The 27,076-nt window shown below is 40.7% G+C and overlaps 1 protein-coding gene across 2 annotated transcripts in view; it reads right to left on the bottom strand.

The window, feature by feature from the left end:
• CREBRF (CREB3 regulatory factor) overlaps positions 1-23,696 on the bottom strand; it is a 56,363-nt gene extending 32,667 nt beyond the window's left edge. The window contains exons 1-3 of one of the 2 annotated variants that reach the window (XM_045551163.1): positions 23,569-23,696; positions 4,871-5,068; positions 2,740-2,865 (exon numbers count right to left, since the gene is read on the bottom strand). In XM_045551163.1, the coding sequence (XP_045407119.1) occupies positions 2,740-2,865; positions 4,871-4,879 (135 nt within the window). In that variant the 5' untranslated portion in view covers positions 4,880-5,068; positions 23,569-23,696. The remainder of the gene's footprint in view (positions 1-2,739; positions 2,866-4,870; positions 5,069-23,568) is intronic. The other variant, XM_045551164.1, reaches the window with a different exon arrangement.
• Between the last annotated feature and the right edge of the window lie 3,380 nt (positions 23,697-27,076).

The raw sequence follows: 27,076 nt of genomic DNA, 5'->3' as shown, positions 1-27,076 counted from the left end.
AGTTTACACTTCCTGATCTCAGAAGCATTTTAGGATCTCCTTAGAAATAAGCTTCAATTAAAAAGCAAATAAGACGACCTTACCTTCACTACAGAAGAGTATGTCTTTTTAAGTGGGAACTTAAATATAGAGGCAAAGAGCAATCCAAAGAGAGATGATCTCAAACACATATTGATAAGATCCTTTGCAAGACATTATAACAATGCTTGGGCATGTGGAACAAAACACTGCTCATGCATTTTAGAGATGTGATTTTAAAATATCAGTTAGGTAAGACACTGAAGCCATTGAAAAGAATGAAGTTTAGCTCTAATGTGCCTACAATATATGTTAAAAAGAGCAAGTTACAGAATACTGTATCTATAAATATATTGTCCAATTGAAAAACATACACATACATCTATATAGGCATAGAAAAAAATGTTGGCAGCAGTAACCTGCTGGGAAAAGGCTTAGAGGTGGAGGCTCAGGAAGGAAATGAGGAAGTTTTCAGTTTTCCAGGGTTTATTTGTTCATCTGGATTTTTTTGCTTTGTTTTGTCTTGGCTTGTATGTGTGTCTCTGTGTGTGGTTTTCTTGTTCTTTTGCTTTTGAGACAGTGTCTTGCTCTGTTGCCTGGGCTACAGTGCAGTGGCATCATCATAGCTCACTGCAACCTCAAACTCCTGGCCTCAAGCAATCCTCCTGCCTCAGCCCTGAGTAGCTGGGACTATAAGTGCACGCCACCACACCCAGCTAATATTTTAAAAAATCATTTTCAGAGATGGGGGTCTCCCTATGTTGCTCAGGCTGGTCTCAAACTACTGGCCTCAAGCGATTCTGCTACCTCAGCCCTCCAAAGTACTGAAATTACAGATATGAGCCACTGTACCAGACCCTCTATGTGTTTTAACAGATTTATTGAAGTATAGTTTACCTACTATGAAATTCACCTGTATTAAGTGTACAATTCACTGATTTTTAGTAAACTTATAAATTGGTGCACTCAATTTTCCAGTTTTTGTATATTTATCTGTTGCTTATACTGTGTGTAATTAAAATCCTTTCTAAAAGTTTTTCTGGGCCACATGCAGTGGTTCAATGCCTTAATCCTAACACTTTGGGAGGCTGAGACAGGAGGATCGCTTAAGCCCAGGAGTTTGAGACTAGCGTGAGCAACACAGCAAGACCTAGTGGTCTCTTTAAAACAAAACAAAAAAAAAAAAACAAAAATTAGTCAGGTGTGGCAGCACGCACCTGTAGTCCCAGCTACTCAGGAGGTTGACGCAGGAGGATCACTTGAGCCCAGGAGGTTGAAGATGCAGTGAGCTATGATGATGCCACTGCACTCTAGCCCAGGCAACAGAGTAAGACCTTGTCTCAAAAAATAAAATAAAATAAAATGTTTTTCTTAGGAATTTTAAGTGTCTATTTACCTCAAGAATAAACGGTAAGTATATTCAGATATTGCTTAGATTTGCTATTTTTGTGTCACATTCTCTATGTCATATGCCTTTGCCAATGTTATCATTCCTTATTTTTCCAGCTGTAAAGCCCTTCAGCAGTTAGGCATAGTTTAAAAAACAGATAGTTTCCCATTCTCCTCATCAAAACTGGGCTTTAAGATATTTAGATAACCTTTTCTCCGATTATTTTTAACGGGCCAGGCATGGTGGCTCATGCCTGTAATCTCAACACTTTGGGAGGCCGAGGCCAAAGAACTGCTTGAGGACAGGAGTTTGAGACCAGCCTGGGTAACACAGCGAGACCGTATCTCTAAAACACATTCTTAAAAAACCACCCAGGTATGGTGGCATGTGCCTCTAGTCCGGGCTACTTGGGAGGCTTAGGCAGCAGGATCGCTTGAGCCCAGGAGTTCCAGCCTAGGTGACAGAACAAGAACCTGTCTCTAAAAAAATTAAATTAAATTAAAATTAAAAAGTAAAAAAAATTTTGGCTGGGCATGGTGGCTCACAGCTGTAATCCTAGCACTCTGGGAGGCCAAGGTGGAAGATCGCTTGAGGTCAGGAGTTCAAAACCAAACTGAGCCAAGAGCAAGACCCCATTTCTACTAAAAATAGAAAGAAATTAGCCAGGTGTGGTGGTATATGCCTGTAGTCCCTGCTACTCAGGAGGCTGAGGCAGGAGGATCGCTTGAGCCCAGGAGTTTGAGGTTGCAGTGAGCTATGATGATGTCACTGCACTCTACCTAGGGTGACAGAGTGAGACTCTATCTTAAAAAAAAAAAAAAGTTGGCAGGGCGCAGTGGCTCACGCCTGTAATCCTAGCACTCTGGGAGGCCGAGGTGGGTGGATTGCTCGAGGTCAGGAGTTCAAGACCAGCATCAGCAAGAGTGAGACCCCCGTCTCTACTAAAAATAGAAAGAAATTATCTGGCCAACTAAAATATATATATAGAAAAAATTAGCCGGGCATGGTGGCGCATGCCTGTAGTCCCAGGTACTGGGGAGGCTTAGGCAGTAAGATCGCTTAAGCCCAGGAGTTTGAGGTGGCTGTGAGCTAGGCTGACGCCACGGCACTCACTCTAGCCTGGTCAAGACAGCGAGACTCTGTCTCAAAAAAAAAAAAAAAAAAAAGTCAACGGGCTCACACATCTTTCTAAAATTATTACACATATAGTCACAAGAATCAAACCTGGCCCAATCACATCTTTTTCCTTTCAAGCATTTATAAATTAAAAACTCTACAACACACTTTTCCCCTAAATCAATTAGCACTAAAACAAAAAAAGTGTTGCTTACCAGTTCATACATGAAATCTGGATCTGAACTGTTTGCTAAGAGATCTGTGCTCATCAGAGTTTGTTCCGAAAAGGTGTGGCTTCGAAAGGCATCCCCAAAAGGCGGATCCATTCCGCTTACACTAGGCTACAATAAAGTGAGTTCATTTTAGAAAGTTAAAGACTTCTTCAAGACCAATCTGTTACACGAGTCCCACTCCACCCTAAGTATCATTATTTTCAGAAAACATTTCTCTTTTTTCTACCATATAGTACACTTAAAAGCTTTAACCAGCATTAAACTGTAGACTTATGTTAGGAAAATACCTAAGATGCATTAAAAATAGAAAAAATATAGAGCAGCAACTGTTATAATATCTTCTAAAAACTAAAGTTTTCTCAGCCACCAGATCCAGCATCCAGCACTTAATGAGTATTTTTATTTAGCTATATAACATTTCTTCAAATCCTTCTCTAACAACAGTCTCTGTTTTAACTACCTACAGCAGGGAATTCCCTGCCATTTCCTGAGGTCTACAGAGGTAGCAAATCAGTCTCACTCTGTACTTCTAAGTGAGTCCAATGTCTTATTTCCCAAAGCAAGCTGTAAGACAATTTGGGTGTCTCCAGTCCAATAAATGCCTGCAGGAATGTAATGGAAATAGAAACAAGACCAGGAACTTGGGCCTGAGCTCTGTAGCCTTAACCCTGAATCCTGAAAGGGGTACAGTCCATTCTATAATAAATAAATGGAAAAAGGGACCCAGTGTTAATGCTCCTTGTTTTTTCTCCATCCTCTTTTTACATTTTAACATCTATAAAAATCACTCCAGAGTCAAGTCAGAGCTCACCCTCCTAAAGAGGCTCAAATAATAGAAAGGCCTCACTTTGAAATCTAACTTGGATGAAGGAAGAGAATGAGAAAGAATACAACTTTTCTCTTTGTCTTTCAGTTCTTCTGCACATTTCTACACAAATTTCTAAAAATGACATTAGTCTATTTGCTTATAGTTTTCTAGTCATACACCTTCTACCACAAACTTGTCTTTTCACATACTTCCTCATCACATTTTTCTTCACTGGTATTTCCCATCCCGATTTTTTCCTTTATTTTCCTCAACCCCTCTAGGCCTGCAGGACCTTTCTTCCTAGAAGAAGTTAGCTTGAGAAAATAAGTCTTATAGCCCTAAATTCAAATATTCAACAAATATAAAACTAAGTCTCAAATGGGCAAGAACTCTAAAAGGGTATATGCAGTCCATCTGGTACAGGGGTTGGGGGGGAGGTAGGCCTCTGGTCTTTTTATTATCAGTTAGCAAATCCCCCTTGAGTTGCCTGCCCCCTTGAGTCACTAGACAATCACAGCAAATTGTTGATTCCCTATGCTCAAGAGATAATTCAGTATGGCTCTAGATAAAGCCATAACTGTCTGTTCATTATTTCTAGGTTTCTCCCCAGCACTGAAACACACAGGGGGAGGGGAGGAGCTTACCACTGGAGGGGGAAGGGAAAGCATTTGGATAAGCATAATGGGAACTAACAGGGCTTCATTTATTATTTCTGTGATTGCCTCAAACCAAAACTGATCAATTCAGAGTAGCTGCCATAAAATGAACAGATACAATAATCATTCTTAGACATGTTTTGCAGGAGGTATTTATATGTGCATGTGTTGGTATATGTGTACCAAGGGAAGAGGAAAGGGAAAGGCGAAGGGGACGGGGAGAGGGATTGACATTAAGATTGAAGTCCTTCACTATTTCCTCTTAACTGCTTCTAAATTCAAATGGCATAAATGAAAGGTAAAAGTTGGGAAACAGGAAGATAAAGGAGATGGAAATGGGATTTCTGTGGCAGATTAACCTTCAGGAGATTTGGTTTAGCCCCCATAAATCAGCAGATCTGACTACCTTCTACCTATCTACCATGCTCCCTAAATTCAGCTCATTAAATTTCAAAGTTATAACAAAGGCAGAAACAGAAGGCAATGGAAGAAAGAACATATACTCAAAACTAGCCGAGATCAGAAATAAGATATCTTAAAAAGGTAGTATGTCAAGTTGTGTTAAGATTCTGAGAACTTACAGAACCAATGGTATTGACTTTCTGCAGTGGGAAAATATAAAACTTTGCACCTACTCTATATGATTTACCTGAGGCATTTCCAAGCCCAGATCCTGTGAGTCCAATTCCAAACTTCTTTTTTTTCTCGTTTGTAAATTCCTTTCCAGCTTTACTTTTAATTCCAAGGTCAAAGATGATTTTTACTATAAACAGCACGTTTCCCCAGAATATCTTCACTTCAACTGCTTGGATCACTGTTTCGTTTTTTTAAATAATTCTGTGCAATTCTGTCAAACAACACAAAGTAACTTCACTCAGCTCCATTAAAAACAAGTTGACCTTTCAAAAATAACACTAATAAAGAATACAGTGCTTTAAATAATTAAGTCTTATGGATGTATTTTCAAGAATTTAGTCATGTCTTAGTACTTACCGTTCTGAAATTCACCATTCTTCCTCTTGTTTGTTTCTAAAAACAGGGTCTGTCATTTACCAATTGGCAACATTAAAAAAAAAACACCCACCCTGACAAAATTAACATAGCCTCATCTTTCCTGTGATCTGAAAGATGCATTATGCTGAATCTTAAAGTCAAGGTCTGATTTATGTTCTTATGAGAAAGCATATCTCAACATTTAATTCCATCTATTGTACAATCATTACTGCTAAATTAATCTAAATTTTATATTTCTCATAAATCAGTAAGAAGTCAGTACATGGAACTGTACATGAAACTTAACATATCCTCCACATTAAATAAAATCACATTCATAATGGCATATACAAACATTATTCTCTAAGTTACAAGGAAAAGCTGTTCTTGAAAAAAAATTATTCTAGCAAGTTTTTAACAGTTGTATGTTCAGGGGGTAATGGGGATAAGGACTACTTTGCAAAGTGGTTTCAAGGGTTAAGTTAAACAATGATTGCAAATCATCTGGCACAGGGTCTTGAGATAGTAGAGACTTAACTGGCAGTTCCCTTTCTCTCCTCTGTGAAGACCTTAATCAGAAGGAACTATACAGCTATACCTGCTTCATCTTCCTATCCTAGATCAGTGGGCCTCAAAATGTGATCTCAAGACCAATGGCATCCATATTAGCATCAACGTGAAAATTTGTTAGAAATGCAAAATCTCAGATCCTAGCCCCAAACTACTAAAACACAAACTTTAGGAATGGTCCCAGCAATGTGTTTTAGTAAGCCCTCCAGGTAATCCTTATCTCCTCCCTAAAGTTTGAGAACAACTGCCCTATCCTTGATGCCAGTGTAGATACAGTATGATTTCTTAAACTGATATAAACAGCCAATTTAAATTTAATTGCCCTCTGTAGTTAGCGCATTCTCTGGGCTAAAAGGTGAGAGTGGTACATTATTTTAATTTCAAAGACCTCTTGTTAAACAAATAGTCAAGAAGGGACTCAATAATTGTCTTAATTAAATTAATAAATTGACTACAATTTGAATTTCCTGGATCTTTGCTGGGTTCTCCTCTCTGGTGGGCTGTCATTCCCAGACCACTGGTCTAGCCTAGGAAACAATGTCAAGTGCCCAGCCCAGCCCTTTTCAATCCAGTGCTACAGTCTAAGTGGATGGATCCCTGCTCCTGCCAAAGGCCAGTTCTCACCCAGCTTCTCTTTATGTGACATCATACCTTGGTCCTACTACTGGTATACAGTCATAGGCCTAACTCTTCCCCTGACTCCTATGAGAAAGGTCAGTCACCTTTTCTACAACTATCATTTAGATCCCCAAAAAACATCTAATTCATATGACACATTCAACAAAGTAGACCAGTGTAATCCTGGTCTAAAACCTGAATATAGGAGAAAAGTTTGATACCCTCTAAAATCTGAAAAATTACCCTTACTAGCAATTCAGTTGAAGACTCAGGAAGAGACTGAATTCTACTCAATATGTACTTAATGACATCTACTAAAGATACTGTCTATCAACAGCTTGGTTTATCAGGGAGACACTGGACAAAAAAGGGCTAAGTTCTAGTTATAGCTCTCACAAACTATACAACATTCAGTAAGACCATCTTTGTAAGCCTCATTTTTCTGATCTCTAGGGGGATAAAACAAAAAAAAAAACACTACTGCTCTCTCCTGACTACTGAATTTTCTAAGCCTTAAAACTTTGATACAAATTCAAGTATTTATTTAAAATTGTATTTAAACACATCAAAACTTCAGTTAACGCAGTTAGCAAAAAGAGCAATTGTTTAGGAGACAGGAGACCTGGATTTCAGTTTTGATTCCATAATTAAACAGCCTTATGAATTACAGCAAGTTACTTACATTTATGCCTTAGTTCCCAGATCTGAAAAAACAACTATTCTCCCCTTTAACCATGTAATAAGCATATTATAAGAACTGAATGAAATTAAGATGTAGTAATAAATAAATTTAGAAATTTCCTATCATCAATAGGTATATTTTGCTAATTTCCTATCATCAATAGGTATATTTTGCCAATACTTTGTCCCACAGCTAGTCCAGCTCAGAAACTCAACATCTGTGATAGCTCTTAGGAGTGAGGCTGAATGTTTTAAAGGCACTGATTCCTAAAGAGAGGGTAACCACCAAGTAAAGGCTTGAGCTCTTTCACCTGGGTATCTAAGGTCCTTAGTTGCTTCTCCTCGTCTCTCAAGTAGCAACAAATAGGATGTGGAAAGGGCCAATTCTACTCCAAGCAGTGGGACCCCTTTTCAGTGATGAACTCTCCTGGTCTCTAAAACTAATGATACAGGTTCACAACAAACTATCAATGTTTTGCACTCACTTTCCAAGAAATGCCTAATACTGTTTATTGTGAAACAACTATGAAGAACAAAATTCCCCACCCAAAAGTAGAAGAAAAAAAAAAAGAATAAAGGCTTCTACAGCAATTATCATTACATAGCATCTTCCATAACAATATATGGCTCCAAAACTGTATTCTGTACCAGGGGGCCCATATAAAAAGGGTATATTAATGCTTAGATGGCAGAATAAAATTGAGGAGGGAAGGTGTTAACTTTCTTTTCAGGATGCATTCAAACTTAAGGCTTGAGAATATTGATATTTTACTCAAAGCTTTGATATTAAAAATCAAAGCAATTGTTCAATTTCCCAAAGTATGACCTGAGGAATATTTGTTCCAAGGATTTTTAAATGATTACTCAATAAAAGGATTGTGAGGTTTGTGAAACACTACATTAAACAAAACTGTATACTGCCTTTACAACAGGACTTCTTGGAAACTTTAAGGTGCCAATGTGTATTATAAATCAAAAGGTGAATATAGCAGATACTATTTCCCAAACTTATTTGCTTATAAAATCTTTCACCTTGCCCTCAAGCCTACTTGTATTTCTTCCAGGAAAAAAAAAAAAAAACTAACAGGACAGGCACGGTGGCTCATGCCTGTAATCCTAGCACTCTGCGAGGCCAGGGCAGGAGGATAGCTTGAAGTCAAGAGTTCGAGACCAGCCTGAGCAAGAAAGAGTGAGACCCTGTCTCTACCAAAAAGAGAAAAATTAGCTGGGTGTCCTGGCGCCTGCTTGTAGTCCCAGCTACTCAGAAGGCTGAGGCAGGAGAATTGCTTGAGCCCAGGAGTTTGAGATTGCAGTGAACTACACGATGCCACTGCAGTCTACCTGGGGTGACAGAGTGAGACTCTGTCTCAAATACAAACAAACAAACAAAAAAAGGAAAAGTCTAAATTCCCCTAGTTACATCCTTTTATTCACAGCACTGGTATAGCAGTTCCCAATACAGTTTTGTGGGTTTTTCAAGAAAGAAAGGACTGTTGTCCATCATAAATATTATTTATCAATAGATTTTTGTACCTGAGCTCACTCAAAAGATACTCAACAATAGCTCCTAGGCACAAGAAAATACTCCTATAATAGAACTAGATCACCGAAGCAACAAAGAGGGGCAAATGATTGATTTTTGAGCATCAGTGATACCACCTAAAGATAGTCATAGCTTCAAATTCTTTCACAGCCATTTCTACCAGGTCCTACCCTAGGTTTTTTTGGTTCTCTATTTAAACATATGTTGAGGCTTACTATGTATGTTAGGCAAGGTAAAAGGTAAAGTAAGATAGTAGGTACAATCAAAGGAATCTTACAAAAGCTCATCCCTAGGACTATCCAAACCACTAATTATAACTTTAAAAGTCAAACCTAAGAGTTGACTGGTGCATCCCAGACAGCTTACACACATCCAAGAGCTCCTAAATTGTTCCCCGTCTGAATCTCAGCATTTCAGCTGATCCCTGAGTGCACAAAGTTCACATCAAGAAATATATAAGCCTCCTTGTCAATGAAAATACCTTATAAGCAGATACCGTATATGATGGCTAGAATCCCTGCAACTCTCTTTTCACATGGCATTGTCTTAGGCCACTGCCTTCTTATAGTAAACTTGAGAGAACTGGTTCCTCACAACAGTAAATAGCCCTTCTGAGTCATCCAACATTCATGAGAGTGATGTTAAAAAATTTTTGACACACCCATTAGGATGGCTATTATCCAAAAAACAGAAAATAAGAAGTGTTGGTGAGGATATAGAGAAATCCAAGCCCTCATGCATTGCTGGTGGGAATGTAAAATGGTATAGCTGGTGAGGGAAACAGTTTAGCAGTTCCCCAAAAAGCTCAATAGAATTACCATATGATCTAGCAATTCCACTCCCAGGTATATACCTAAAAGAGTTGAAAGCAGGGACTCAAACTGATATCTGTACACCCATATTCACAGCAGCATTATTTATAATAGCCAAAAGGTGGAAACCACCCAAGAGTCCATTGACACATGAATAGGTAAACAAAATATGGTGTATATACACAATGGAATATTATTCAGCCATAAAAAGGAATAAAGTTCTGATGCACGCTACAGTAAGAATAAACCTTAAAAACATTATGGTAAGTGAAATAAACTAGACAGAAAAGGACAAATATTGTATGATTCCACTGACATGAGGTGCCTGGATAGGCAAATCCACAGAGACAGAAAGCAGACTAGGTTACCAGGGGCAGGGAGAGTTATTATTTAATGGGTACAGAGTTTATGTTTGGGATGATGAAAATGTTCTGGAAATAGTGGTGATGGTTAGTTATATAATATTGTCAATATACTTAATGTCATAAAACTGTATACCAAAAAATGGTTAAAATGGTAAATTTTATGATATTTTACAATAAAAAAATAGTTAAGTCTTTTAGATAAGGAAAGCCAATATATTTCTATATAATTCATACACCATAGTCTGTTTTGATCTTTCCTAATTTTTGCTGGTTCATGCTCATCATTTTTTTCATGTGTCATCAGAGGTCTTGGTCCTCTCTCTGTTGTCTTAAACTGTACCAGATTCACAATTCTTAGAGGTGAGAACTGTCCTGACCCCTAATGTGAATAAAATCATTTTTCCTCAGACTTAATCCTCAGTAAAGTTGAAAGAAAAAGGAAGGAAGGAAAGGAAGGAAGTAAGGGAAGGGAGGCGATACGGTTTGAATGTTCCCACAAAAACTCATGTTTAAAATTTAACTGCCATTTTGGCGGGGCATGGTGGCTCACATCTGTAATCCCAGCACTCTGGGAGGCCAAGGCAGGAGGATCACTTGAGGTCAGGAGTTCAAGACCAGCCTGAGCAAGAGCCAGACCCCATCTCTACCAAAAATAGAAAAATTAATCAGGCATCATGGTGCATGCCTGTAGTCCCAGCTACTCTGGAGGCTGAGGCAGGAGGATCATTTGAGCTTGGGAGTTTGAGGTTCCTGTGAGGTAGGCTGATGCCACAGCACTCTAGCCCAGGTGACGGACGGACAGAAGGAAAGACGGAAAGAAGGAAGGAATTTAATTGCCATTTTAACAGTGCTGTGAGGTGAAGCCTTTAAGAGGTGATTAATGCCATTATCACTGGACACAGGAGTAGGCTCTGATATAAAGATTGAGTTCAACTCAACTTCCTCTCTGTGTTTCATGTGCTCTCATCTTCTGCCATGAGATGACCCTTACCAGATGCCAGTGCCATGCTATTTCACTTCCCAGACTTCAGAATCATGAGGCAAATAAATCTTTTCTTTGTAAATTATCCAATCTGTGGGTAATTTACTATTTTTAATAATTATTTAATTTTTTAATTACAAAAATTTATAATTCATTTAATTATAGCAACAGAAAACAGACTAAGACAGGAGGTAAATGAGGGGAAGGAAAGGAGGCAGTAAGGCAGGAAGAAATGAAGGGACAGGAAAGGAAGGAGGCAGGGAAAAGGAAGTAGGGCAGGGAGGCAAGCAGAAAGGATGTATGGACAGACAAACCACTGACTTGGTAATCTAAAAGGTTATACAATGTGTATACCCCATGAGACTCCTTTGTTTCGCAAGAAAGACAGCTTATCAGTTTGCCCAAGCTCCTTAGCAAACCAGGAGCCATCTGCCACACATTCCATCCCCCCTGCTATAATTCATGTTCCACTTAACAATTCCTTTCCTTTTGAAAACTGCTCTACTCTGCAAGAGTAGAACAAAACAATCCTTCAGATGCTTACTAAATCAAGCCACTACCTGTTTCATGGCATAGCAGAAATCAGAGATGTCAAAATATCCAAACCATGGAGGACGTAGAGGATGCCTATGCAAGGAACACATTGCGGGAAAGCTGGGGCTCAAGCTCCCAGCTTTTTATGTATTATGAATCCTGAAACCACAACTGCAGATGAATCCCTATACTTCACACTTCAATAGAAGTTCTCTAGACTCCAAAATTTAAAAACAGGCAACTAACTTCAAACCAGATGGTTATAAGTTTACATCAGGAATTATTAGTAAAAGACTTATTATTTATTTTCCATATTCTGCTGCTGCTACGCTTAAAGGAAGATGGGGAAAGAGGAAAGTAAGGAGAAAGAAGACTTCTTTTCCCTCAGATAGTGTGAGAAAAGATCATTTTCCTAGCCAAAGCAGTATGTACCATGACATTATAAGCAGCTATGATCCTTCCAGCACACTACCTTGAGAACTCTTTATACCTCATCAATCCAATAGTCTTATATCTTCTTACAGAGTTTAAGAAATACAGAGGTTGAATTAGGTTTGCCACAAAACTTTGATTAAAATAACTAAAACCACATTTTACCGAGAATCCTAAGAAGCTAAGAGAAGATATTAAATCTCAAAAGTGATCTCTCTTTGGAGTGTAGTCTTGGAGGAGGACACAAGACCTCTCATTTGGAATTTTGTTTAATTCCTTTCCAAATCTTCTGTTCAACTTTAATCTTCAGGCTACAGAGACAATATATGGGAGCTTAGTTAAAGCCTTTTGGGAACCTACAAGAAAGACATTTAACACAGGTCTCCGGATCAAGCTGAGTTAAACGGGAAGAACCACTTTTTATTTCTGAAAATTACCAACTATTAGATATTAGAAGCTTTCTGTAGTCTTAGTGTCTGTCAATTAAGTTGTTCGGAGCACAAGAATAAGAGCATGGAATAGTCTTAGAGAGAACCAGGGAATGCATTTCTAATCCTAGCCAGCCTTGGTTACTACTGGGGACAAAATATTCACAGCTTATATTTGTGTAGCTGTTTACAGATTACAAAACACATTGCTATGCCCTGTCATTTGATAAAACACCTTTGTGAAGTAACAAGGGCCAATATTTTGATAAAATATCTTAGTGACGTAGTCAGGGTATTAGGATAATGACCACCACCCCCCATCCATCCCTTTTCACATTAATAAAAAAAGTTTAGCAAGGATAAGAGATTTGTCCAAGGTCATTCAATAAATAGATGCCTTTGAGCAAATCTATCATCACAAAGACTAGCTCTATTCTCAATGCCTCAAATATCATGTCTAAAGGACTCCCAAATCTCCATCTTCAACTCAAACATGTGAGTGCCTAAACTCTCTATCATCTGATATCCGGATATCTCCATGTTCACATCCCATCACCTCAGACACAACATACCATATCCCCATTCAAATGTTCCTATTCTTTCACTAGTACTATCACTCTCTGACAACCAGGCACAGAAGGCTGATTTCAGCTTTGACTCTCTACCTCCTCCCCCCCACTGGCTTTGTTAAATCACGCCAATTCTTTGACAAAGATATACTGACCGCCTGCATTTCTACTGAGCACAAATGCTTCTGTTTGACTTTCCCCTTCCCACTTTCTCAAACCTTACTTGGCTCTCATCATCCTATATTTACCACTCTAATATTTTCCCTATAGTCTTCCTATCTTTAGCCTCTCCCTCTCCCCAGTTCTTGTGCCCCACTTTAAAATTATTCTCCCTAACCCACACATCATAGCACCACTGTGCTTCTAAATCTTCAGCAACTTCCAAACATTTCTTGAATAATGTCCAAATAGGCACAATAAAAATATGTTTCCAACCCAATCTTCCACTATTCTTCCATAAATAAACACTAATATTAGATTGATTTTACCCTTTCCCCAAATCCTTCAGGTAATTACAATCCCACTTCACTCCACTAAGGATCTCCAACAGTGAGACTCTGACCTTCATGTCTTTGCTCACATTTTTCCTATTCCTTCTCCCCAACCCTCTGCTTCCACTACCAGATTGTCTCTTTGAGAATGACCATGTATTTCACGTCTATTTCACTACAGTGCCAAAAGCAGGCATCCAGACAACAGCTGGCTGACAATGAACGGGAATCCCCTAAAAACACATGTTCTTCTGGATAGTCAGAGGTGGGACACTGAGGACACTACAAAGAAGTCATTCAATACATATTTATGGAGCATCTTTTATGTGCTCTGAAGTGTCTTATTGTAGCTTGCCAATTTGAGTCTTGAATCATTTAGTACCACACAGTAAAAATATTAAAAACTGTACTCCTTAATTTTTTTTAATTTCCAAGAAGAGTACTATTTGAATCTTAGTCAATTTTAAAGACCTAAGATAATTCTTGTCTAGGGAAGAGAGGGTAGAGGAAGACGTATGGTTATTTAAACCAACTGAATCCATGCACTGGGCTGATATATGTTACATAGTGTTCTCTCTCTCTCTCTCTCTCTCTCTCTCGCCATATTGTTTAATTAAAACAAAATATTTTATGCAAGGTGTAAAAGATTTTAAACAATCACTTTGTTTTCTGAGCTGTTCTGCAGAAATCTACAAAATGTAATCTACAATTAAAGGCAGCAGCATCTCTGTGCCTGAGAGCTAAGAAAAAAATACTAACAAACAAAGGCAGCAGCATAAAAACAGGCAGCGGTGCAAGAATGCACTGGAACATACAGCAAGATTCCAGTGAAACATCCATCACTGGACACTCTTCACACACCCTAACAACTTTGGCGCTCTTGCTATCAGGGCTCTGAGCTCTTCAAAATTTATTGTTTCCTCCCTCCTTTCTCAGATTTGACACTTATTCAGAAGTGTCATGAATATATACTAGAGACACTTTTCAAATTCCTTCCTACTGTGTGCAACAGGGAATACTACTAGCATAAATTATAGAACAGCTGGTACAGAGGTTATGGACACAGGGCTACAAAAAGGTTTTGAATATGGTTTGAATATGGTTTCTCTTCTTCTTCTTTTTTTTTTTTTTTTGTTTTTTGCAGTCATCTCTTTTAACCCTGAGAAAGACTGGGTGCCTCATTGTCTCCACTACTCCTAAAAGGCTTGCTCTATAAGGAACAAACTCTACATAAAAGGCTCCGCTTTATAAGTGAATATTTGGAATTTCATTCCAGATTCTCATCTGCCTTCTTTTACGTGTAAATACAAGAATTCCCCCTCTATGTTCCGGGGATGTTGTGATTCTCAACACAGTAATATATAAAGTATCTAGCCCTCCCACAAAACACTCAATAAATGGTGGTGGCTATTTTTATTCTCAGGTTTCTTCCTTGGTGTATGATGTTCTTGTGATGTTGCTGCTATTAAGGTGTAAGACCAAAGTCAGAATCCTAGACTGCCTAAATTCCACATTTAATTATCACAAAAACCCAGCTGGAACTAGGCTGAATAAGAGATACTTGGGGGCAGATGTGATGGCTCAGGCCTATAATTCTAACACTTTGTGAGGCCAAGGCAGGAGGATTATTTGAGGCCAGCAGTTCAAGACCATCCTGAGCATCACAGTTGACACCCCCATCTCTACAAAAAACACAAAAGTTAGCCAGGCATGGTGGCCCATGGTGGCTATAGTCCCAGCTACTTGGAAGGCTGAGGCAGGAAGATTGCTTGAGCCCAGGAGTTTGAGGTTACAGAACGCTATGACAATGCCACTGCACTCCAGCCTAGGCAAGAGAGCAAGACCTTGTCTCAAAAAAAAAAAAAAAAAAAAAAAAACTAAACTAAAAAAAGGATACTTGGGCAACACAGGTCATTTAACACCCTTACCCTGAACATTATGAAGGTGAATGTCAATTATGCTGGTTTAATCAGAAAAAGAATCTCTGGACTCACAAAGTAATTCATAAAGCTGCAAAATAGTTGTCTCTAATTGGCAGATAAATTACAAGGAGAAAAGGCCTCGTCCAAGAGATTACTGTTCTTATTGTTCAAACAAGTACATATGATTTACCACTTTTTCATAGTTACACTGGCTTCACCATAGATTGTGGGCAATCTGAGGGAATGGACTTCTACAAAATGTCTATGTATATCCATAAATACCTTACAGTTTCTAATAAACAGAACACAGAGTTTAATCTATACTACACTTGTCTCAAAAGGGTTGAAAATAAATCAAACAAGGAAGGCAGACTATTCCCACTGCTGAGAAAACATAGCATTGAATAGAATCAGCAGCTATCAGAGAAAAAGAAGTACAGAGAGTAACTGGAAGCCTAGTCCCACCCCTCCATCAGGCACACAATATTCTTAATATTCCTCCAATTTAAGGAAAGAATAAAACTCATTTGTTAGTTTTTAACTTGGGAGTTTGTACAACCAGCAAATTATTCTAAGCTATCAATCAAAGGTAACAGGGACCTAACACGTAGACTTTACTAGGAGTATGTACATTTTTAAATAGAATACAAAGTTAACTGAAGATTTAAAGCAGAGGTCTCAAACTAGACTGCAGCAAATCAATGTCCATAGATCAGTTTTGTTTAGCCCACACATTAGTGTTTTTAAAATTTAAAATTTTAACTGCTGGAACTTAACTTGGAAATTACATGTAAAATTTCTGATTCCTAATATCAAATACCACTCTCTTGGGGCAAAAAAATCAGATATGACAATGATAGGTCCATATTCCCAGTAAGATACCTGATCACATGAACTAAAGAGTTATCCCCTTTAAATTGGTCTATGCTCTCTAGCTTGCACCAGTCTTCACTCAGACCCATTTTACAGATGGGGAATCTAAACTGAGAGGTTCTCAAAATCTGCTAGCAAAACACCTGTTTGTGGCTGGGCATGGTGGCTCATGCCTGTAATCCTAGCACTCTGGGAGGCTGAGGCTGGAGGATTGCTTGAGGCCAGGAGTTCAAGGCCAGCCTGAGCAAGAGCAAGACCCTGTCACTGCAAAAATCACAAAAATTACCGGGGTATGGTGGCATGTACACGTAGTCCCAGATGCAGGGGAGCCTGAGGCAAGAGGATGGCTTGAGCCCGGGAGTTTGAGGATGCAGTGAGCTGTAATGATGCCACTGCACTCTAGCCCAGGCGAGCCACAGAGGAAGATCTTATCTCAAAAAAACAAACAAAAAACCCCCACAATTACAACAAAAACACCTGTTCGTTAATGTTGCTAACTCCAGGGCTTTCGCTCTTAACAGCTCTACAACTAGACCTCCAAATAAAATGTTAGAAGAGGTATTTAAAAGACCTGTACATGAATGTTTATAGTAGCTTTATTCATAATAGCCTAAAATCTGCAAGCAATCCAAATGTCTATCAACTGGTAAATGGATACACAAATTGTGGTACGCACATACAGTTACAAAGACTCAACTGATAAATGACACAACATGAATATCTCAAGATCATTATGTTAAGTAAAAAAGTCAGACTCAAAAGACAACACATTCTCTGACTGCGTTTATATGAAATTCCAGAGAAAACAAAACTGTAGTGATACAAAACAAATCAGAGATTGGAGCCAGAGGAGAAGGGAGGAGGAATGACTACAAAAGAGACATGAGGGAACTTTATCTATGTAAATTATACCCCAATAAAGCTAAATTTGAAAAAGAAGTGTTTATAAAATATTAGAAAACTACAGAAAAGAATACTACCAACTCTACCTGGGAAAGTTTGGGAAAGCTTTAGGAAAAAGGTGAATTGGATCTCATCACAGAACAATTTATAGGTTCACAGGAAGTAGAAAATAGGGCACATAAGTCACATTCTACACTGTAGCATACGAACAAGTGGCATCTTTCAATACAAAGGAAAATGTTTCATAAAAGAAATTCATAGGGATGGATATTTAATATTTAAATAGGTATCAAAGACTTGTTGATCTTACAAGATTTCCCAAAAAGGAAACAACTCATAGACATATATTGCTACTTATGTGCAAAATAAACAGTGTGAAAGAATTTGTTTTTTTGGTATTGGGGTGTTTTTTTTGAGACAGAGTCTCACTTCGTTGCCTAGGCTAGAGTGCCCTGTGGTCAGCCTAGCTCACAACAACCTCAAACTCCTGGGCTCAAGTGATCCTCCTGCCTCAGCCTCTTCAGTAGCTGTGACTACAGGCACGCACCACCACGCCCAGCTAATTTTTTCTGTTTTTAATAGAGACAGGGTCTGGCTCTTGCTCTTGCTCAGGTTGGTCTTGAACTCCTGACCTCAAGTAATTCTCCTGCCTCGGCCTCCAAGAGTGCTAGGATTACAGACGTGAGCCACTACACCTGGCCTATTTTGCTTTTAAATAAAGGTAAGGATCAAAGAGAAACCCAAAGGGATAGGGAGGTGAAATAAAGGCAAGGACACATAAGAGTCGGGAAGAGAGAAGAAAAGAGGTGGGTCAGACCTTGACTAGTAACTAAACGAAAAACTAAAAACTAGAAGATACCAACCAACCAAAGTCAGAGCTACAGAGAAAACAGACCCAAGACCTGACAGTGTACAACAGGCCCAAGAGAATTAAATGAAAAAGTGAAAGCAAAAAAAGTTCTTTCCTCCTAAATCTTACACATCAGTTTCCTCCTCTTCCATTCTCCAACCCCACCTCTGCCTTAGCTCAAACTTCATACCCAAACCCATACACCCTACACCTCTTACATACCTTTTATACTTCCTCAAATGGACTAGAATGCTTCCTTCACTAATCTTCAAAACTCAGTTCGAATGCCACCCATTTTCTGTGAAGCTTCTTCAGCTTTCCCAGGCAAAGTGAGCAGTCCCTCTTCCATATTTTCAGAACATTTTGCTCTGAAAAACTATCATAACAAATTGGACTGCAATGTCTGTCTCCTCTCCTAGTCTATGGGCAACTCTAGTAGCGGACTCAATCATAAGGATGAAAACCTTACTAAAAGGCAGCCTGCATAAGGCCAGCTCATTTTATACAACACAAATAGGACACTAGATGTTTTCTTGTTTTAAAGAATTCTATAATGAATCTTTTGAACAAAAGTACGCGAACCCTACTCCTAATTCCCGCCCATACCATCAAGGACCTTTTTACAAGTTTTATTTTTGTAATGCCTTAAATTTCTCAATGAATGGCAAACCTATAATAGAGAAGGTGAAAATTCCATCAGGAATGGTGTATAGCAGACAAAGGAAGTTCCTTTATAAAATAAAAGGAGTACCATAAACCCTCAAAGACAAAACATTATACTGAAGAAAATAAGTGTACAACAAGAATCTGAAGAAAAATGAGGACAAGAAATCAGCAAGATCTTGAGACTTTCATAAGAAATTGTCAAAGTTGATAATACCCAAAGATAAATAAGTAAAAACAAAACTTAGTAAAAAAAGGTATACAAGTGGTTTTGGTGTTGAAAGAACAGAACGATGGGACGATTAGAGTTGCCAATAATATTAGGGAGAGTAGTAGTTTAGAAAGCAGTTTAGGGAAGAGAGTTACAATACAGATTTTGGAAAAAAGATCATGAATTGGTGAAAATACATAAGGCTTGGCTGGTGACAGAACTGAATGGTACTGTATTCACAAAGTACAATACCATTGCAATACCCTGCATCAAACTCTTTCCAAGTCTAACCTACCCTATGGGGGTGAATCAGACTTATTAGCAAGAATGATTTTACAGTGCTTGCCTGAAAGAGAGACCCTGCTATATAGATGAACAATGATCCCAAACTTTTAAGAAATAAGAGATTCCATTCATATTTGCCAAACATCCAGAAACCAAGTGTGCCAAGAACTAACGACAAATCCAAAGAACAAAGCACAGCATTTTTTGTACCTGGGAGGAGTATTCAACAAGTCTAACTAATGGAGTTTATCAGCAAACAAATTAACAAAAGAATTAAAGGAATTTATAGACATCATCAAAATAGCTTTTCCACAAACTTTCTTCCTACCTCAGCCTCTCAAGTAGCTAGGACTACAGGTGCACACCACCATGCCTGGCTAATGTTTCATTATTTTTTGTAGGAACAGGGGTCTCCCTATATTTCCCAGGCTGGTCTTGAACTCCTGACCTCAAGGGATCTTCCCACCTCAGCCTCCCAAAGTGCTGGGATTATAGGCATGACCCACCACGCCCAGCCTAAACCATTTATTTATATAGTCTGCAATACTTTAACATCTAAGTACTTAAAACCCAGTGATGGATGTCTTAGAAATGGGGTTTATAAACTATAGCCGTGCAAGCAAATCTGTTCTTGTAAATAAAGTTTTATTGGAATACAGCCCAAACATAGTTTCTAAGGCATTTTCATGCTACAAATTGCAGAACTGGGTAGTTGTGACAGATCCCGTTCAGAAAGAAAAGTCTGTTAACTCCTGTCTTAGAATAATCAGAACCACCTGACATATTTATGTCTAGTCTAAGAGTCTGTCTTGAGCTACTGAATTTGGTGAAATCGTCAGTGAATTGTTCCCCAAAACATCCAAATAGAAACCCACATCATGAGGCTGGGCGTGGTGGCTCACACCTGTAATCCCAAGACTCTGTTACCAAAAAAAAAGGGTAAAAAAGAAACCCATGTGGAAAACAAGCTGCTAATTCATTTCAAAATCATGTAACTGCCAATCCTGGCTAAAAATTGGGCTTTAAAGCAAAAAGTGAATTTAGTTCTTTTGTGTGTTTGTGTGTGTGTGTGTGTGTGTGTGTGTGTGTGATAGGGTCTTGCTCTGTCACCCCAGCTAGAGTGCAGCAGTGTCATCATAGTTCACTTTAACCTCCAACTCCTGGGCTCAAGCAATCCTCCTGCCTCAGCCTCCCCAGTAGCTGGGACTACAGGTGGGCACTACCATGTTCAGCTAATTTTTGTATTTTTTTTTTTGAGACAGAGTCTCACTCTGTTGCCCGGGCTAGAGTGAGTGCCGTGGCATCATCCTAGCTCACAGCAACCTCAAACTCCTGGACTCAAGCAATCCTCCTGCCTCAGCCTCTCGAGTAGCTGGGACTACAGGCATGCGCCACCATGCCCAGCTAATTTTTTCTATATATATTTTTAGCTGTCCATATAATTTCTTTCTATTTTTAGTAGAGACAGGGTCTCGCTCTTGCTCAGTCTGGTCTCGAACTCCTGAGCTCAAACAATCCGGCCGCCTCAGCCTTAATTTTTGTATTTTTGAGGAGACAGGGTGTCGCTCTTGCTCAGGCTGTTCTCGAACTCTTGGCCTCAAGCAATCCTTCCGCCTTGGCCTCCCAAAGTGTCAAGATTATAGGTGTGAGCCACAGAGGCTGGCTGAGTTCTCTTTATCTTTTAAAAACTGTGCTACATTAACAGAATGAACATACAAACTCATTATACTTTATTGTCACTTGCATTTAGCTTGCCACAATCAAGAATCATTCTAGTTATTCCTTTACTCCTTACACTGGCATCCTAGAAACCACACACATCCAACCAGTAAACTAAACATTGTTTATTTTATTTTGGTTTGGTTTTTGAGACAGAAGCTCGCTCTGTTGCCAGGGGTAGAGTGCTGTGGTGTCAGCCTCGCTCACGAAGCCTCAAATTCCTGGGCTCAAGTGATCCTCCTGCCTCAGCCTCCCAAGTAGCTGGGAGTAGTGGCATGCACCACCATGCTCGGGTAATTTTTTTCTATTTTTAGTAGAGACAGGGTCTTGGTTTTGCTCTGGCTGGTCTCAAACTCCTGAGCTCAAGCAATCCTCCCATCTCAGCCTCCCAGAATGCTGAGATTACAGGTGTGAGCCACCACACCTAGCCTAAACACTGTTTTTATAAAAGCTTGTTTTCACCTGCCATGACAGACAGAATGAGATGGTAAGCAGAGCATTCAAAATCTTCTCTGGATGTATTTAGACAGCTGCTTCTATATTTACTAATCTAAAAATCCTAAGTCCCAAATACTAGTCAGATGAAAGAATTACATCCAAGTAAGTTCTGTTGCATCTATTTGCCATTCTTAGAATCAGAAAATATATAATATGCTAATTGATTGCCTTTATCAACCAATGTAACAATGAAAACTGCCTTGAATAAGTATTCTAGGTTTCAGTAAGTTTTTATTTTAATTTTAGCTGTATTTCTCCATTATAACTAATTATGGCAGTATTAAGGGCTAAGGTTCAGAAAGCAACACAATACTATGTGATAAAATGAGAATCAGTAAAAAAAAGTTAATATTTTTTATTTACTGTAAAAGTTACACTTAAGAACTGAAGTCTGTCAAATAGCCAGGGATTATATTTTCATGTATCATTCTTAACAGAACTGTGAGTAGTCATACTAAACTAATACAAAAATAAATCATTTATTTACCAATTATTATTTTTCTCCAGTTAACACATTAGTAGATAATACAAATTCTTAAACAAATACAGCTAATTCTTGATTGGCTCCTGCAAGATATATCTAAGGCATGTTCCTACTTCTAAGTGCTTAGCCAAAGATGCATCAATAGCCTGATACCTTTGACGATACCAACAGAAAAACCTGTAGGTTGCAAGCCTAAATTAAGCATTTAAAAAGGCCAACATGATGCCAAAATAATCACGATACAATTAAAGTAAGTGACTTCCTAATTATTCATACCACCATTGGTGTATCTCCTAGCTATTTTGCTAAATAGGAAAAAAATAATTAAAAGTACAATCAAGTGACAACCAGTTTACCACAGATCTCAAGATTCACAAGATCAGATCTTGATCTTATTTCTCACCTGCAGGGTATTAACAAGACAAAATCCTAAAGAACCTTCAATACTAAATAATTTTTTCAAGGCTCAGTTTTTTCAGGAATTTATGTGAACTACCAATTTATGTGAGTAAGACGGGCAAACCACTACTAACATTAGGACAAGCAGGGGGCCTGATCTTTAGAAGGTATCCTGATGAAAAAATGGAAACCCCGCCCAATCCTCAACTTTCTTGGCTTTTCTAGTACTGTTTTCTTTTACGAAATTCAGAAAACCAAAACTTCCCCCTCACTGCCTGCCTTTTTCTGAGGCCTGGTACAGAAAATCAGACCGCTAGTCATCCAAGTACCTCCTTAAGGTAGTCTTAAGGCTCAAGCCAGTTCAGAAACAGCAGAAAGGTTTGCTTTCTTGGGTTAAAGGAGGGCGATTACAGGGTTTGGCGGCCAGGTTTGTCAGAGAGCTTCGGGCCGAGAGAGCGGGAGAATCCAGAGACTGAGCTCCGTCTAGTCCCAGGAACCACCCCCAGGGGAGGCTTGACTGCCCTCGGTACTTCCCTGCCTCCTCAGCTCGTGTGAGGACAGCGGTGGGTCGGGGTCAGGCTCCCCTGAGCTACTTCCTGGTCTGATCGGACTCGCCTTCGGACAACCGAAACGCCCCCAGCCGGACTCCCTTGCCCTTTGCCCTGTCTCCTCCCCTCTCAGTGACCCACCACCACCGGTCCCCTCCCATCTAACATGGCCGCCCCGCCCGGCCCACCCCCGGCACAGCCTAACAATTGGGGCGTCCACGGCACCGCCTCCCCCGCGCCCATTGATGCCGCTGCCTCCGTCCGCCTGCTCCATTGGACAGCATAACCTGCCACTCAGCTCCAACGGCTCCGCCTCCGAGCCGCTTCAAGCTGCTCTGAGCAGACATATAAACAAATCCCGAGAGGGAGGCCCCTCTCGCCCGTCGCCTCTGGGGCGGGGACGGAAGGGGGAGCGGCTACCCCCGAGACACCCCTGCCTGGACCCCCCCACCCCCAGCCCGCGCCTCCTTGTCTCCTGCCAGCCTGGCTCCAACCTTCGCGGCCCCGGCCCTTCCTCACACGCCCCTCTCTCTCCTCCTCCCCCGCCAGCCTCGCCTCCCCTCCCCTCCCGGGCCCCTCCCACCCGCTCGCTTCTCTGACAGGCCGGTTGCCGGCAGCCGCGGCCCCGGGCTCAGAGGCACCAGGGAAGGGCCAGGCGGACACCCGGCGCTGCCCACCCCCGGCCTAGCCTGCTGCCCGCCCGCGGGTCCCATCTACGGCCGCCCCGCGCTTTTATATAACCGTCCCGGGCCAGGAGTGGGGGAGGGGAGCGGCGCCTCCGTGACCCACAGGCGGTGGCCCGCGGCTCGCGCGCCCCCAGACCCGGCCCTGGTCCCGGCCCCCGCCCCGCGCCAGCCCGGCCCAGAGCCCCGGCGCTGCTGCCTCCCAGGCCAGCAGCCCTCCTCCGCCCCCCGCTCGGCTCGTCCCCCAGCCCAGGCTCCTGAGGGCTCCGGGCAATGGGCAGCGGTGCTCACCTGTGGCTGTGGGGGCGGCTCAGGGGCTGGGTCCGGTTCCGCTGCAGGGGCCACGGCCCCTCTCCATGCTGCCTCGGGTTTGTTTTGTTTATGTCCTTCCTGACGGGTTCCCGGAAATCGCGTGACTCGCCCCCCTCACGTGGGCCGCGGCGAGGAGGAGGAGGGAGGCGGGGGCCCGCCGGCCTTGGGCCAATCGCGAGGCGCTCTGTAGCTCGGCCAATCAGGGCCTCGGCCCTGCAGGGCACCCCTGTCACATGACGCCGGAGGGGCGGGTTGCCGGGAAAAACCAGGAAGAGAGGGCGGAGCGGGGGCTCGGCGCTTGCCACTGCGGCGTGGGTGGGGGCGGTCTCTGATACCCAGCCACAATCTCATGTTTGTAGAGGATGTTCTTTTTATAAAGACTTTCACATCCAGCATTTTATTTGATTTCAAAACTACGCGGTGAGGCCTGAAGTCTAGGTTTGCAAACCATTTTATAGTTTAAGTTCACCGAAACTTGAAGGAGCTAAACATTTACTTAATTAGTAGCGGGATTCTATCCACCTTCTGTTTTATGGATGGCCTTCCCAGCTGAACGTTTTCTTAATTATTTATTTTTTGTAACTCATACATTCATCCCTAATGAACGTTTTAATTCACTGAGAGACTGAGCTTGCCTTTAGTCGTTCATTCATTCACAGGTTCAGCTAATATTTATTGAGCGCGTATTCCCAGGCACAGGGATCAGACTGTGTGCACCTTTAAGAGAGAAACTCGTACATAATTGTACAAATAAAATGCTACTAGAAGCGCCTAGACAAAAAAGCCTTCCTAACACACGGTCCTGAGGTTTTCTTGTGCTTCTTAATCCTATTAATAACAGCAACCTTTTATTGAACATGTACTCTGTATGGTGGGCTCATCATCTCAATTGTTTCTCCTTGCAAGCACATACCCATTTTTTTTAGAGGGAAATTAAGGTTTGGAGGAGTTTAGTTAGCTGCCCAAGGTCAGACAGCTAATAAATGACCTGCCTAGGACTGCAACCCTGGTCTAACAGTCTGTACTTTCAGAACGCTCTTTATATTTCTTAAGGGCACAGACTTTATTTTCTGAGTACCCAACAGAAATTTGATTTTAGTAAGCACAGGGAAAGGAGGATTGAGAAACAAAGACACTTGGCCAGATCCCTTCAGGATGCCAGTTTTCTCTTAGGAATAATTGCCTTGGAAAACATGACTCCCCTTTGCACAGATTTAGGAAAGTAGTATATTGTCATTGTCAAAACAATGGACTTTGGAATCAAAAAGACTTCCATAGATCATAATCTTAAAGACAGCAGGGACTGGCAGTGTTGTTTATCTTCTACTTCCACGCTTGGCACATAGGCAGTCATTGCATACTGGTTGAATGAATAACCTGGATTTGAATTCTCCACATGTAAACCAGCACAAATTACTTAACCTCTGTGAGGCTCAGTTTCCTCTCTGTAAGTACTTTATGGGGTTGATGTGAGAATTAAGTGAAATAATTCATACAAAGCACTTACCATAATGCCTGGCATATAGTAAGCACTTAGTGAATGGTAGTGTTTTAGATTGTTTCAAGGCCATCATTTGCAAGATCTCTAGACTTTAGCAGGTTAACAGCCACTAAAATCATACTTTTTAAAAAATAGAGACAGGGTCTCACTATGTTACCCAGACTACAGTGCAGTGGCTGTTCACATACACTATCATAGCTCACTTCCACCTCAAACTCCTGGCCTCAAGTGATTCTCCCTCCTCAGCCTCCTGAGTAGCTGGGACTACAGGTGCACACCACCGTGCCCAGCTCTAAAATAATACTTTTGCACACAAAATTAATAGGAAGGTGTATGTAGACATCTAAGGGGAAAATACAAAAGTAAACCTGTCCTCTGTATCCCCCACAACGCCAAGCACACAGTAGGGCCTCAATACCCAATGAAGGAATGAGTATTTTCCCTACTGCACAGTATGTAGCGGGATTGTAATTATTTTCTTTTTCAAATCTAACGCATACCACATTCTAATTTTCCACATCAACTGGAATTAAAATTGAACCCTGAATAGAGACACTAGCTTGGGAAATTTAAGCCAGGTTCCCTCAACTTGTTCACATGAGATTCATGCATTAAATCTCCATGGAATACATTACAGACTATCCTCTCTTGTAATACTATATTTGGAAAAGCTGCAGCAGATGGTTAGCTTTTTCACTGTTACACTGCCCTCTGGACAGACATTTTCACCTCCTCCACTGGGCAACAGTTCCTTGGGGTCAGGAAGCAGCGAGGTTCATTTCCTAGCAGGAAGTCTGCCATTGAAGGTGCTCACTAGTGAATTACACTAGATTCCCACCTGTGCATCTTCCACTGTCTTGGAAAAGATGGAGTTTTGGCTAATGGAGACCTTTCGATCAAGGTTTGTTAATGACTCTATCCTGCTCTGAAATGAATGAAATCACTGGCTCCTAATTGATTTGTGTTTCTCTGGGTTTTATCCTGCCAGATTCTGCCACAGTCAAAGTTGGCAGGAAGTTGGAACTCTGAAATAGCACTGGCTTGAGGTTTAGGAGGCTCTTCTTGTTTTAGCCACAAAGTAGTAACCAACTGGGGTTACTACTTCCAAAGTGTTTAACCTTGCTCCTGGGGAATAATTTACATACTGGTATAGCTGAGTCAGGAAAATATGTTTTATACATATGAGACAATGAGGAAACAAAGCAATAGGTACTTAGGACTCCACTGAAGTCTTAAAAATAAAGTATTTATTTTTGATTAGGTAACATATCCATGGTACAAAATTCAAAAGGTACAAAAAGGTATTCAGTGAATATTAAGTCTCCCTCCCACCCCTGTTTCCTGGCCAAGCGTTTCCCTTTCTCAAAGGCAACCACAGTTACTGATGCTCTGTGAATCCTAAAGATATTCTTTGTATGTGCAGACATTTCAGCCACTTTAAACCTTCATGTGTTTGTAACACTGTTCTTGGAGCCAAGACCCCAGTTTGAGGCCTGCCGCTAAGTATAAGATCCAGGGTGACCTCTCTGGGTTCCAGTTTCTTCACCATAAGGAATCTGGACTAAAACTGGATGTTCTCTTTGATCCTTCTAGCTTTAGCACTGAACCTACATCTTTAAAGATTTAAAACGGTTGCTACAGGTCCTAATTTCCCTTATGGTGTAAAGTGTGCACCATGTGTAAGCCTTCATTGGCGTGGATTGAGCACTGCCTGCTGACCACACAGGGTCCTTTCAGTGAGTGTTGTCGTTTCCAGTCTAAGTGTTTCCTTTCAGGACCCCTCTGGACCTGTGTGAGTTAAGACTTCACAGCTTCCAAAGTGAGATTAATTAACTCAAAGCTGGAAGATCTCCAGGAAAAGCTGTGTTCCTCTGATGCTAAAAACTGATTTTCTTCCTGAGAAGACTAGAGTTTTGCTGAGGGTGAATTTAAAAGAGATACTGGCCAGGTGTGGTGGCTCATGTCTGTAATCCCAGCACTTTGGTA

The sequence above is a fragment of the Lemur catta genome, chromosome 5 (assembly GCF_020740605.2).
Source record: "Lemur catta isolate mLemCat1 chromosome 5, mLemCat1.pri, whole genome shotgun sequence".
NCBI classification, from domain to species: domain Eukaryota; kingdom Metazoa; phylum Chordata; class Mammalia; order Primates; family Lemuridae; genus Lemur; species Lemur catta.
The sequence above is the reverse complement of the archived record's forward strand: the minus strand, read 5'-3'. Positions and strand labels throughout refer to the sequence as shown.